General features: G+C 47.2%; 1 protein-coding gene across 1 annotated transcript in view; it reads left to right on the top strand.

Moving 5' to 3' along the window:
* NSF (N-ethylmaleimide sensitive factor, vesicle fusing ATPase) overlaps window positions 1-12,705 on the top strand; it is a 145,736-nt gene that overhangs the window by 80,584 nt on the left and 52,447 nt on the right. Inside the window, exons 10-14 of the mRNA XM_056127353.1 lie at window positions 2,429-2,594; window positions 3,529-3,603; window positions 3,777-3,964; window positions 9,933-10,028; window positions 12,427-12,583. Of these exons, the coding sequence (XP_055983328.1) occupies window positions 2,429-2,594; window positions 3,529-3,603; window positions 3,777-3,964; window positions 9,933-10,028; window positions 12,427-12,583 (682 nt within the window). The remainder of the gene's footprint in view (window positions 1-2,428; window positions 2,595-3,528; window positions 3,604-3,776; window positions 3,965-9,932; window positions 10,029-12,426; window positions 12,584-12,705) is intronic.

The raw sequence follows: 12,705 nt of genomic DNA, 5'->3' as shown, positions 1-12,705 counted from the left end.
GGGAGGTCTTAAACATCAGAGCCACCGCAGACATACTTACACACACGAGCAGTACTAGGCAGCAAACTCTGGACTCCCCGACTCACACCCACAAGGCAGGCCATCCCCCCCGGGAGCTGGCCAGGGCCTCTGAACCCTGTTTGTAAAGAACAGCCGAGTTCAGGAAGATACACACGGCTCTCACTTTCCAATTCTTGGCTTCATTTTTTTTTTCCTAGTTTGTGCTGCAGTTAATTTTTGCCATTGCAGTTAAAATTTAAAGAGAAACAAATCTATCCTGTGTCAAGAGCATTTCTCTTTAGGTGATAATTGTTCTGGACGTTATTTCTATTTGTTTTACAGCTTTTGCTTAAATTGGCATTTATTGATTTTAAAAAAGGAAGGAGGGAGGGAGGGAGGGAAGAAAGAAGGAGGGAAGGAGGGAGGGAGGGAGGGAGGGAGGGAAGGAGGGAGCAAGCAATCTCTGAGTGGGGGCATCAGGGGATGACTCAGAGGTTGGTGCCCGCGTCAGTCCTGCCCCAGTGCAGTCCCCAGCACCAGCAGAATTGCCTAAACTTCATCCAGCGTGGCTCCAAAACAAAAAGGGAAAAATTGAGACTTTTTTTTTTAATTTTGTTTTTGTTTGGGGGCCATACCCTGCGATGCTCTCAAGAATCACTCCTTGGCAGTGCTTGAGGATCCCAAGTATTGAACCCTGGGTTGGCCATGTGCAAGGCAAGCGCCCTATTCACTGAACCATCTCTCTAGCCCGTAAAGATTTATTTTTAAATGACATCCTTGGTCCCAGGTTAGCTCAGTGAGAAAGCACTTGCCTTACTTGAGGTGTAAGGCCTCCACATGGATTCCAGGTACCATCCCTCATGCTGGAGGAAAAAGAAACTATGAATGCAGATATGGCCCAAGTGACAGAGCATCACCGGCATGTGCACAGCTGAGTCTGTCTCGGCACCCTATCCCTCCCCCATGACCCTGATGGCCCCAAGGAACCCTAATCTTCGAGCACCCCTCCCCCAGTAAAAAGACGAAATTTTTGCCTGAGATTGAATGGGTGCGTGCCTAGCCCTGGGCCCCCCGTGCCCACCATTTATATGATCTGTGTTGTCGTGCACGGGCTGCATTTATTCATATCTGTCTCATTTCACTAATTCCTGATGTTCTTTGTGTTGACAGCAAAAAAAAAAAAGAAAATTCCTAGAGTGCATATCTCCCCTTTTGGTCCCTAATAGGCGTCTTAATTACTTAAATATAAATTATTGAAGATTCATGTTAAATTAATAAATCATTTGCATTTTAAAGTGCTTGTGGGTTCAGAGCAATAGTGCAGCGGGTAGGGCGTTGCCTTGCAGCCAGGTGTAGCCCAGGAAAAAAAAACAACAACAAAAAAAGTATTTGTATCCTGTAAAACCCCAAGATACATAAACTAACTATATCCTTTAAAACCCCAAGATACATAAACTAACTTTCATGATGACTATTTCTGTTAAGCGAAGATAGACATCTGTACATGAGAATCAGTGTCTCTTGGATTGTTCCTTGGGTTTTTTTTTTTTTTTTGAGGGGGCCATACCTGGTCAATCTCTGGGCTTACTCCTGCCTCTGTGCTCAGGATTGTGCCTGGCAGGGCTCAGGGACCATATGGAGTTCCGGAGTTCGAACCTGGGTCCCCTACATGCAGGACAAGTGCCTACCTGCTATGCTGTCTCTCCAGCCCTGACTATGCTTTCTGTGAATGTTTTCTGTGTTCTCAGTTGGCTGTTAGGAAGAAGTCATTTTCTAAAGGTCATATCGCGGGGGCTGGAGCAGGGAGGGCATCTGCCTTGCTCATGGCCGACCTCGGTTTGATCCCTGCCATCCCATATGGTCCCCTGAGAACTGCCAAGAGTAATTCCTGAGTGCAGAGCCAGGAGTAACCCCCAAACATTGCCAGGTGTGACCCAAAAAGCCAATCAATCAAATAAATAAAGGTCACATCGCCAAATATGGGTCATGTTCAGTCATTTCCCTTTCTTGCCCAGTTCCAAACTGGCCTCTGACAAGAGTTGACATTTAACTGCACCACATGACACACAGATGCAGCACAAACCTCCGACTGAGCCTCTCATGGGATCCAGAGAACTCGGGAGCCCTTTCCCCTTCCTGCCCACACAGTAAGATGTATCTGCACGCGTGGACAGCTAGTTGCCGAATATTTCCTTTCCTCCGTGTAAAAATGCATCCTTCGGTTTGGTGGCTGTTATCTAGCGGTTCCAAGGTTCTGAAATGCCTTTTCCATTGGCAGCAGCCCCCAGGCCTTGGAGACGGTGCCAGCTCGGGTGGTATTGGCTGTGTTTACTGGGGGAAAGGGAAGGAGGCTTGTCTGGGGGAACCTCTATTAGTCGGGGCCACGTGTGCCTTTGGTGACCCTGGCCGCTGTCTCTCCCCTCCCCAGCTGGGTGCTAACAGCGGTCTGCACATCATCATCTTCGATGAGATCGATGCTATCTGCAAGCAGAGAGGGAGCATGGCTGGCAGTACGGGGGTCCACGACACGGTCGTCAACCAGCTGCTGTCCAAGATCGACGGGGTGGAGCAGCTGAACAACATCTTAGTCATAGGTGTGTCTGCCTGAAAAATCTAGAGGGGCTGGGGGTGATTTCTAAACCACTGGACACTGGGCCACAGCCAAGCGGGCAGGCCACTTGCCTTGCAGGAGGCCATCCCGGGTTTGATCCCCAGCAGCCCATATGCCCCCTCCCCCAACCCCCCACCAGGAGTGGTTCTTGAGTGCAGAGCCAGGATGTAGTCCCTGAACAAATACAGCAATAGTTGTTCTCACCAGCTCAGTGAGCTACTGGCCCTCCCTCGCTTTCACACGACCTAGCGTCTCCACACCTTAGAGTTTCTTGCCAAAGGAACCGGATGGTGGCAGGAGTTTTCAAGCTTGCACACGGCTGACCCCGGTGAGATCCTCAAGCATTTGCACGGTCCCCCAAACACCGCCAAGTGTGATTCCCCCTAAACCCTGATTGATGTGACTCACCTTCTGTTTCTTATTAAATATCTAACCTAAACCTTTCATTACTCTTACATTCCCTTTGTTAGTATGGTGGTGAAATACTGCAGTGACGTTTCCAGGTATTTTCATTGCAATAGACCGAGAACAAATTGTGGGTTTCTTTTTTGAGAATTAACTTGGCGTTTTTTTGTTTTGTTTTGTTTTTTTATTGGTTCTGTGGGCCACAACTGGTTGCTGGTCAGGGTTTACTCCTGGCTCAAGGATTACTCCTGGCAGGGCTCTGGGAAACATACATGGTGCGAAATGCGCGGGATTGAACCAGGGTTAGCTGTATGCAAGGCAAGTGTCCTACCCACTGTCCTACACACTGTCCTATCATTCTAGCCCTAATTTGGTTTTCTGACTTTCATAAAATGTACTTTGGGCTTGTCAGAAATACGATTTGTCCACTGGATACTGGTGAGACGTGAGAGATGTTTTGCCTGGCTTTTGAACTCTGATCCCTCGTCTGCTGTTCTCACATCTGTGTGCAGGGATGACCAACAGGCCGGATCTCATAGATGAGGCTCTCCTTCGACCTGGAAGACTGGAAGTGAAGATGGAGATCGGTAAACGGAGCTGTCGGGGTTGGGGGGCTGGGGGAGAGGGCAGGGAAAGGGGGTGCATTGCAGGAACATAGCCACAGAACTCGCTGGCTCCAGGAATGGCACGTTCGGAGTAGCAGGTGCTTCCGTGCCAGGGACGTGAGGGGGACGAGCCTGGTTTTCTCCCCGCTGCCCAGGCCTGCCAGACGAGAAGGGCCGGCTGCAGATCCTGCACATCCACACCGCCCGCATGCGAGGGCACCAGCTGCTCTCTGCTGACGTGGACATCAAGGAGCTGGCCATCGAGACCAAGAACTTCAGTGGTGCCGAGCTGGAGGGCCTGGTGCGGGCAGCACAGTCCACTGCCATGAACAGGCACATAAAGGTCAGTTGGATGGGCCCCCAGGGACACAGGGCCGGGGCTCTGTCCTTACACATCCTCCAAGAGCTCAGGCAAGGCTGACTTCTGACGGAGAAGAAACCTGGTCGGGGCAGTGGGGTCAGCTGGCCACTGCTGAGCCTTCAGAGAAGCAGGGAGGAAGGTGATGGGAGCCTCTGACCTGGGCTGACCTCTGACCTGTGGCCTTATCTGGCCACCACCTGCTGTGGTCACATGGAAATAAAGATTTTTTTTGGTTTCCCCTCCCCGGGGATGGGTTTGGGACCATACTTGGTAATGCTTGGTGGCCATCTCCAGCTCCGTGCTCGGATCACTTCTGGCAGTCCCGGGGATTGAGCTGGGGTTGTCTGCGTGTGAGGCAAGTGCCTTAACCCCTGTTCCCTCTCTGTTGCCCTGAAGATGAAGCATTTGAAGTCTGAGCTATTACTGAGTTACAACATATCACACGAAGTTAGGTATTCTGGGCTGGGGAGTTAAACCAGCAAGCCCCGGGCTGATTCCCAGTACCACATGGTCTCCTGAGCACCCCTGGGGGTGGCCACGAAACCAGAACCCCCCAAAAAGAGAAGTTAGGTCTTGTATGTGCTTCCTATAGCAAGTGTGAAACCTGCTATTTTCTTTTTTTTTTTTTAATTAGTGAAACACCATGAGGTACAGTTATAAACTTACAAATTTTTGTGCTTGGGTTTCAGTTATACAATGATCAAGTACCCATCCCTCCACCAGCGCCCATCCTCCACCACCATGGGTCCCAGCATCCCTCCCACCCCCCATCCCCCCCATCCCACCCTGCCTCTGTGGCAGGGCATTCCCTTTTGTTCTCTCTCCTTTTGGGTCCTGTGGAAACCTGCTATTTTCAAGGTATCAAAATGGAATAAGATAGAATCATCTCTTTCCAAGGAATTCAGAATCACCAAAATGAACCTGTTTGGGAATTATTGCTGTGACAGAAGAAGTACATACCAGGATTCATTATTTTTATTTGTTCTGGGTCACATCAGGCGATGTTTTGGAGCTACTCTGAGCAGTGCTGGGGGACCATACGGTTCTGGGTTTGAAGCCGGGGCTCCCTTATGCCCCAGCCCTGTGAGCATCTCCTCGACCCTCATACTGGTTTACTTTTTTTCTGCTTTTTTGTTTTGGTTTTGGGTTCATACCTGGCAATGTTTGGGGGTTTCTCCTGGTTCTGAACTCAGGAATTACTCCTGTGGTGCTTGGGGTATGGAACCTGGGTCAGCCGCGTGCAAGGTGAGTGCCCTCCCTGCCGGACTTGCGCTCTGGCCCCCAAAACAACACTCTTGATCCCCTGCCATCACTTCTCTTTAGTTCGTACCAGTCACCTCCTTACAGATCACTTCCAGATCTTTGCCTCATCTCCTCAGAGTCTCTTTCTCCCCTAAGTCTCTTTTATGATTCATACCAGCTGCCTCCGTGTGGATGTTTTACCAGGTCTCAAATATAATACTCCCAAACCAAATTTGATTCCATTGTTTTTGCTGCTTTCCTTCCTGTTTCTAGCTCCAAGGTGCCCCATATCTGGATTTTCTTTGATTCCCGCTGTCTGCTGTGTCCTATATTAAGGCAGCTTTCTCCTGGGAATAGCTTTCAGTTTCTGTTTCTTCCCATTCCACCCCGGAGCAACTGTGGTAACAAAGCGGGCAGGGCCCTGGCCTTGCACGCGGTGGACCCAGGTAGAATCCCTGGCATCCTGAATGGCCCCCTCAAATCCCGGCAGGAGTGATCCTTGAGCACAGAGCCAGGACAAAGGCCCCAGCACAGCCAGCTGTGACCCAGAAACCAAAAAAGGAAGAAAAAGAATTCTTTGTGTGGTCATTAAGGACCTCTCGCACTGACCTTAACCTGGGCCTTCCAGCTGTGTGCCCAGCTATCCTGCAGATACGTCAGTCAAGCTGAAACTCCCAGAGGGAGCAGACAGTCTCTCCCACCTTCCTGCCTTTTCCCCCCTGGCTTCATGAAGCATCTCCCCTCCTCTGCGCTTACTCATCTGCTCAGTTCCCGGTTCACAGGCCACCCTTTCTTCAGGCCTTCTCTGTATCTCCTTTTTAACACGAATATCTTTCTTCTTGGAAAAGTCTTGTGTTGTGAAGGGTGTCTGCAGTCAACTTCGATTCAAAATGTATTGATTAGGGGCTGGGGAGAGAGTGCAGTGGGTAGGGTGTTTGCCTTGCCCACAGCTGACCCAGATTGGCTCCCTGGCATCCCATCAAAAAGGAAGTAAAGTAAAGTAAAGTAAAGGCCCTCCCGTTGATCATCGATTTGCTCGAGTGGGCCCAGTAACGTCTCCATTGGAGACTTTGTTGTTACTGTGTCTGGCATATCAAATACTCTCAGTAGCTTGCCGGGCTCTCCGAGAGGGGCGGAGGAATCGAACTCGGGTCGGCCGTGTTGGCTGCGTGCAAGGCAAACGCCCTACCGCTGTGCTATCGCTCCAGCCCCCCTGACACAACAGCTGCAAAGAAGAAAATGTCTTACTCAGGAGCAGCACCAGCAGTGAGTGACAAAGGTCCAGGCAAAGCAAAGAAGTTGGGTGTCTGAGTGGCCAACTCATGGGATGAGAGAAACTTTCACAGAGGAGTTTCCTGGTGGATGGGTCTCTTGGCAGGACATTTAGGTCAAGGAACAACATGCAAAGAAACCGAGACACGAAATAGTGCTGCCGAGTATCAGGGTGATTTATAGGCGCCTCAGCATCAAAGGGGCCTGAGAGGGCACAGCGGGTACGGCACTTGCCTGGCACTTGGTGGGCCTGGCACCCCATATAGTTCCCCCCATTCTGCCCGGAGAGATCCCTGAGCACAGAACCAGGAGTAAGCCCTGAGCACCGCTGGGGGTGGCCCATAACGGTCACAGTCGCTGTCCTCCCCTTGTTCATCGATTTGCTTGAGCAGGCCCAGTAACGTCTCCATTTTGAGACTTCTTGTTACTGTGTTTGGCACATCGAATACGTCATGGGTAGCTTGCCAGGCTTTGCCGTGCGGGCGAGATACTCTCGGTAACTTGCCAGGCTCTCCGAGAGGGGCGGAGGAATCGAACCCGGCTTGGCCGTACTGGCTGCATGCAAGGCAAACGCCCTACTGCTGTGCTATTGGAGGTGCTCTGGAGACCATATGGGATGCCAGGGACTGAAGTCTGGTTGGCTGCATGCAAGGCAAACACCCTCCCTGCTGTACTATCGCTCTGGCCCAAGTTTTTAGAATAGTTGGGAGGGGCCGGATCAATAGTACAGCATGTTGGGCATTTGCATGGCACACAGCCGACCCAGGTTTAGTCCTCAACACCTAATATGGTCCCCTGAGTACAGCCAGGCATGATCCCTGTGCATAGAGCCACGAGTAAGTCCTGAGCACTGCTGGGTGTGACCAAAAAAAAACAAAAAAAATTATAGGGCCGGAGCCATTGTCCTAATTAGCAAGTAGAGTACTGGCCTATCATACTGGTGACCCGGGTTCGATCCCCAGTATCTCATACGGTTCCCCAAGCACCGCCAGGAGTGATTCCTGAGTACAGAGCCAGGAGGAACCCCTGAGCATTGCCAGAGGTGGCCCTCCAGCCAAAATATAAACAAACAAATAAATAGAAAAAATTCTAGTAAGGTCATAACTAGACAGATTGAGTTCGGCAGCTGTGGCTCTGGAGCCTTGTGGAGCAGGGAACTGAAGGTAAGAGAGGGGACTTTCTGGTGGTTCAGAAAAAAATAACAGGAGTCTGAACATAGGATATATCTAGTTATTCAGGTGCATCCAGCCTGTGGTTCTAAATCCAACCACAGTTGGCACACTGGCCCAGTCAGCCAGGTTTCACTGGCACACACATGCATGGTTCGTTCGTGTGCCCTCCACAGCTGCATTCTCGTCAGTGACAGCGGAGGGGCTGCGGCCGAGACCTGGAGCCACCAGGCCTTCAGGCTGTGTCATGGCGCCACCCGCCAGGCCCAGCATCTCCAGTTGTCCTGGGCTGCTCTGCCCTGGACTCCTACATTGGGGCGGGGGAGGGGGGTTGGGGAGGAAGGCAAGGACTAGAGAGATAGTACTGGAGTTAAGCACTCGCCTTGCATATTACTGGGGTTAAGCACTCGCCTTGCGTGCAGTTGGCCATTATTTGATCTTCAGCCCTGCAGATGGGCCACCAACAACTTCCACGACGAGTCCCTGAACACCATAGGATATGCCCCACCCCCCAAAAAAATAATTGTCAGCCTTCAACCGAATATTTTAATATTCTTCCTTTGTGTTTCAAAAAGGTCATCATTAGTGCTATTTTTGTTTCCTTTTCTAAAGATTTAGACTTAGAGCAGATGGAGTAACTGACACAAGTATTCCTTTTAGTTATGTTTTCAAGTTTACTGAAACAAGTGCAAAATCTGGTGTCATCACACCTGATGTTCTTTTCATTTGTACCTGGACCTGATCATTGTGGTCAACTAAAATTCATGTGACATTTGTTTTTTTGTTGTTGTTGGGTTTTTTTTGTTTTGTTTTGTTTTTTTTTTTTTAATCTTGAAAGGAATTTCTAGTTCAGGTAGAAAACATTCGTAACCCAGATTTCTTCTGCCCTAATCTATTGTAAGAAAATAAATTGAAGACATACACATACTTTATAGCTAAATCAGTGTTCTGATTTTTATTTCCAGAATTTCAATAAAATTATTTCCTGTATAATTTTGATTGATTAAGGTCATTCTACCTTAATTTAAGAGGAATGATAAGAACTTTGAAAGGTCAGATTTAAAAGGTTATGAAATTTAAGGGTGACCACTTGATAATTTGCTAGTGTTGAAATACAAGTTTATTAGTTTCTGAGGGTATAAGCTGAAAGATGTTTCTTCTTCTATATTGATTAGCTGTTTTTAAATAAAATGCAAGGAGAAAATTACACTAATTTAGACAAATAAAAAGGGAGGAAAGGGGGGAAAATCAGAATGATGAAATTCTTAAAATATATTTTACTAATCTTGATAAAATTGTAAAAGCTAAGAGAAGTGTTTAGGATGGGGTAATTTATGATTGGGATATTGAATGTTTTCAACTTGGTAACTTCTAAAATTTCTAGAGTGTCTAAAAATTGTTATGCAATTTCCCTAGCTATCTTAATTCACTTTTTTGTTTGTTTGTTTGTTTGTTGGATCACACCCAGCCACCATACTCAGGGCTTACTCCTGGCTCTGTGCCCAGAAATTACTCAATCCAGGCCTCAGGGTACCATGGGCAGTGCTGGGGACTGAACAGGGGTCAGCTGAACACCCTACTCACTGGGCTATCAGTCTGGCCTCCTAAACTTAGGTGCAAATCCTGAAGTGAGCGGCATGGACACTGCTGTCTTTACAGACTAGAGGTTTGGGGGTGGAGAGACAGTGCAGGGCTGTTGGTGCCTGCCTTGCACGCAGCCCACTTGGCTTCAATCCCTGATACCATGTACAGTCCCCCAAGCCCTGCCAGGAGTGATCCCTGAATGCAGGGCCAGGAGAAAGCCCTGAGTATTTCTGGGGCCATAATCCCAAAGTAGCAACAGAAATAAATAAAGACTCCAGAAGCTCTTTGAACATGCAAATGGGGGTGAGAAATGTCGTCTTTGAGAGACCCTCTATGTTTTCTCTTTTTGAAAAGGGGCAGGGCTCTGGTGCTCTTTGGCTCATCCCTGCCTTAATTTACTGGACTGGTTCCCACCAGATAGACATTCCATGCTTCCCGTCTCCTGTTAGACATGACTGTCGATATCCTGCTACATAGAACTTTGCATGCATTCATCAGTATATTCATGGGATGCAGGCCCAGAAGTAAACATTTCAGGCATAGGGTCATCGGTGTTTGTGAACCAAAGTGAGGTGGTTTTGCCTGTGCAGATACATTTCTCGAATTCTCAAATATTACATTCTTGGGCAGGAAAGACCCTTAAATCTTGGAAGTGCTCACGTTTTGTTTTTATCTCTAATCAGGCCAGCACTAAAGTAGAAGTTGACATGGAGAAAGCAGAGAGCCTGCAGGTGACAAGAGGAGACTTCCTGGCATCTTTGGAAAACGATATCAAACCAGTGAGTATGACCACTGATGTAAAGCAAGAATAAGAATGCAAGAGAAAAATGAGTGCCATTTATCCAGTATTATGGAGGGTATATCAAATATGAATTTAGGAAAATCAGGAAAATCTCAATATTGGGAGTTTCTGATGTAGCAGGTATCTATACAAGAACTCTTATGACAGGTAATTAATACGTAATGAAATATTTCTCAGGGTAAGGAATTTCAAAACTTCCTTTTAAAGCAGGCCATTAGTGTTGCGGCTTTTAATGATTAGTTTTGGGCCCGGAGCAATAGTACAGTGGGTAGGAAGTTTGCCTTGCACGCAGCCAACCCACGTTCAATCCCCAGCATCCCATATGGTACCTGAAGTACTGCAAGGATCAGTTCCTGAGTGCAGAACCAGGAATAATCCCTGAGCATTGCTGGGTGTGACCCAAAAGCCAAAATAAATGAAAGAGATTAAGACTCACGCTTTGCATGCAGGACACTTGAATTTGGGCATCACCCTAAAAAAAAAAAAGTTTTCTCATTGGTTCTTAAAAGAATAAATGCTGGGGCTGGAGAGATAGCACAGCGGGTAGGACATTTGCCTTGCATGCGGCCAACCCAGGTTCGATTCCCAGCATCCCATGTGGTCCCCTGAGCACCGCCAGGAGTAGCTCCTGAGTGCAGAGCCAGGAGTAACCTCTGTGCATTGCCAGGTGTGATCCAAAAAGAAAAAAAAAAAAGAATAAATGCTACAGAACCTGTATTCAATCACAATCTGTTGCTCTGATACTGAAAATTCACTCTCGTATCCTCCTCGCTCTACCTGTCCCCAGCGTCCTCTAGCACTTTTCATGCTGATTTAGTATTTCTAACAATACTTAGCCATCCCGGATGTTCTGGGGGAAAAAAGGAAGGGTTAGTTTTCTTAAAATGTACTCAAATTTCAACAGTCCTGCAGTCAAAAGCTCTTGCCTAGAATTTTTGAATGTGGTATAAGGTCGAAATATATATAATTTCAAAAATTACTAAACAATGAAAATGACTTAGTCTTTTGCTGCTGTCACTTGTAGTAATTGCCCAACCAAGATATTCCCTCCTGAGAGTCTTTAACTGAGAAATGATTTGGTGATAAAGGAAAGGGAATAGGGTAGGGGTTGCCTGTAGGCCTGAGGCCCTGACTCATCCCCCAGCACTGCAGAAAGATTTTTAAAAGGAAGGAAACTGAGGTGACTTGGTTAAGTGAGTAAGTAATGAGTTGCTTTCATTTATTCCAAGGGCCTGGGGGATAAAACACAAAACAAAGTGGTGTGGAAGGGAGGAAGGAAGGTTGGCCGTGCTGCCCCGTGCTGCCTAGCAGAAAGACCTTTCTCAGCCCAGGCTTCCAAATGTTACTGCCTGAGGTTTAATGTAAAGACTTTATTAGTAATATATATATTTTTTTAATTTGAAAATTCTCAGTCTATGTATCTCAACCTTTCTGTTACACTGGGTTATGTTTTCCTCTTTGTGTCTTCTTCGTTAGCTGTATGAGAATACAATGCAGTTTAGTAAGTACAAAGGTTATTGACTCCTTCTGGCAGCTACTTTAATGAAAAGTGAATCCTGAGATCAGTTGGAAATGAGTATATAGTGGTCACAAAATAAAACCAGTTGCTTTATTTTCTTTACTTAACCTTTCAATGTCTAGTAGCGGTGTTCTTTTCTACCTCATGCTAAAGTCCTGTGTTCACACATATGTGCTTATTCTCATTACCTTTTAATTTCCATCCTCTGCTACCAAGCGGATGTGGACAAGATCTTCTCATTACAATTTTGTATAACTGTTTCAGACCATGATACAGTGTTAGGATTAGATCTTTCTGGTTTCCAAATGTATCGTACTTTTAATTCTCTTTTTTGGAGGAGGAAGGCACTATCCAGCAATGCTCAGGGGTCACTCCTGGCTCTACACTTAGGAATCACTCCTATTGGACTCAACTGACCATATAGCCTGCCGGGAATCCAACCCAGCTTGACCATGTGCAAAGCAAATACCTTCCCTGCTGTACTCTCTGATCTCTCTGGCCCTATATTTCTTTATTCTTAATGCAAGTCCATACCCCACATACTCCTTACAGAAGAAACATGTACATTAAAACATACAAACCCTTTCTAAGGATTAAGGGGGCTGGGACTGAGTACTGTAAGTCTGGAATCTATTGTCTTATCAGTTGAGTCACCAAAAGCACCTTTTCTCCCCATGTTGATAATGACTTAAAATGAGAAATTATGAAGCAGTTTTCTTTGCTCTTCAGACTCTTACAGTTAGCACTGACATTGCACTCAACACTTTGAATGTGTAGACTTCATTACCCATTGTCTGCACCTTCATGTATTTCACCGTCCAGCACTGATGTCCAGGATGCTCCTTTTTCTCTGTAGGCATTTGGTACAAACCAAGAGGATTATGCAAGTTACATTATGAACGGGATCATCAAGTGGGGTGACCCGGTCACCCGCGTTCTGGAGGATGGGGAGCTGTTGGTTCAGCAGACCAAGAACAGTGACCGCACACCCCTGGTCAGCGTCCTTCTGGAAGGTGAGGACAAAGGATGAGCTAACAGGAAAGCACTTTTATAAAGCCATCTGGCACTTTCCACAAAGGTGATCTCTTCAGTTCACCGCTTGCGCACACTCTGAAAATAGTAATCCAGCGAGTAT

This window comes from Sorex fumeus, unplaced genomic scaffold (assembly GCF_029834395.1).
Source record: "Sorex fumeus unplaced genomic scaffold, SorFum_2.1 ptg000063l, whole genome shotgun sequence".
Lineage (NCBI taxonomy): Eukaryota > Metazoa > Chordata > Mammalia > Eulipotyphla > Soricidae > Sorex > Sorex fumeus.
Note: the sequence above shows the minus strand (reverse complement) of the source record. Positions and strands in the feature narration are given on the sequence as shown.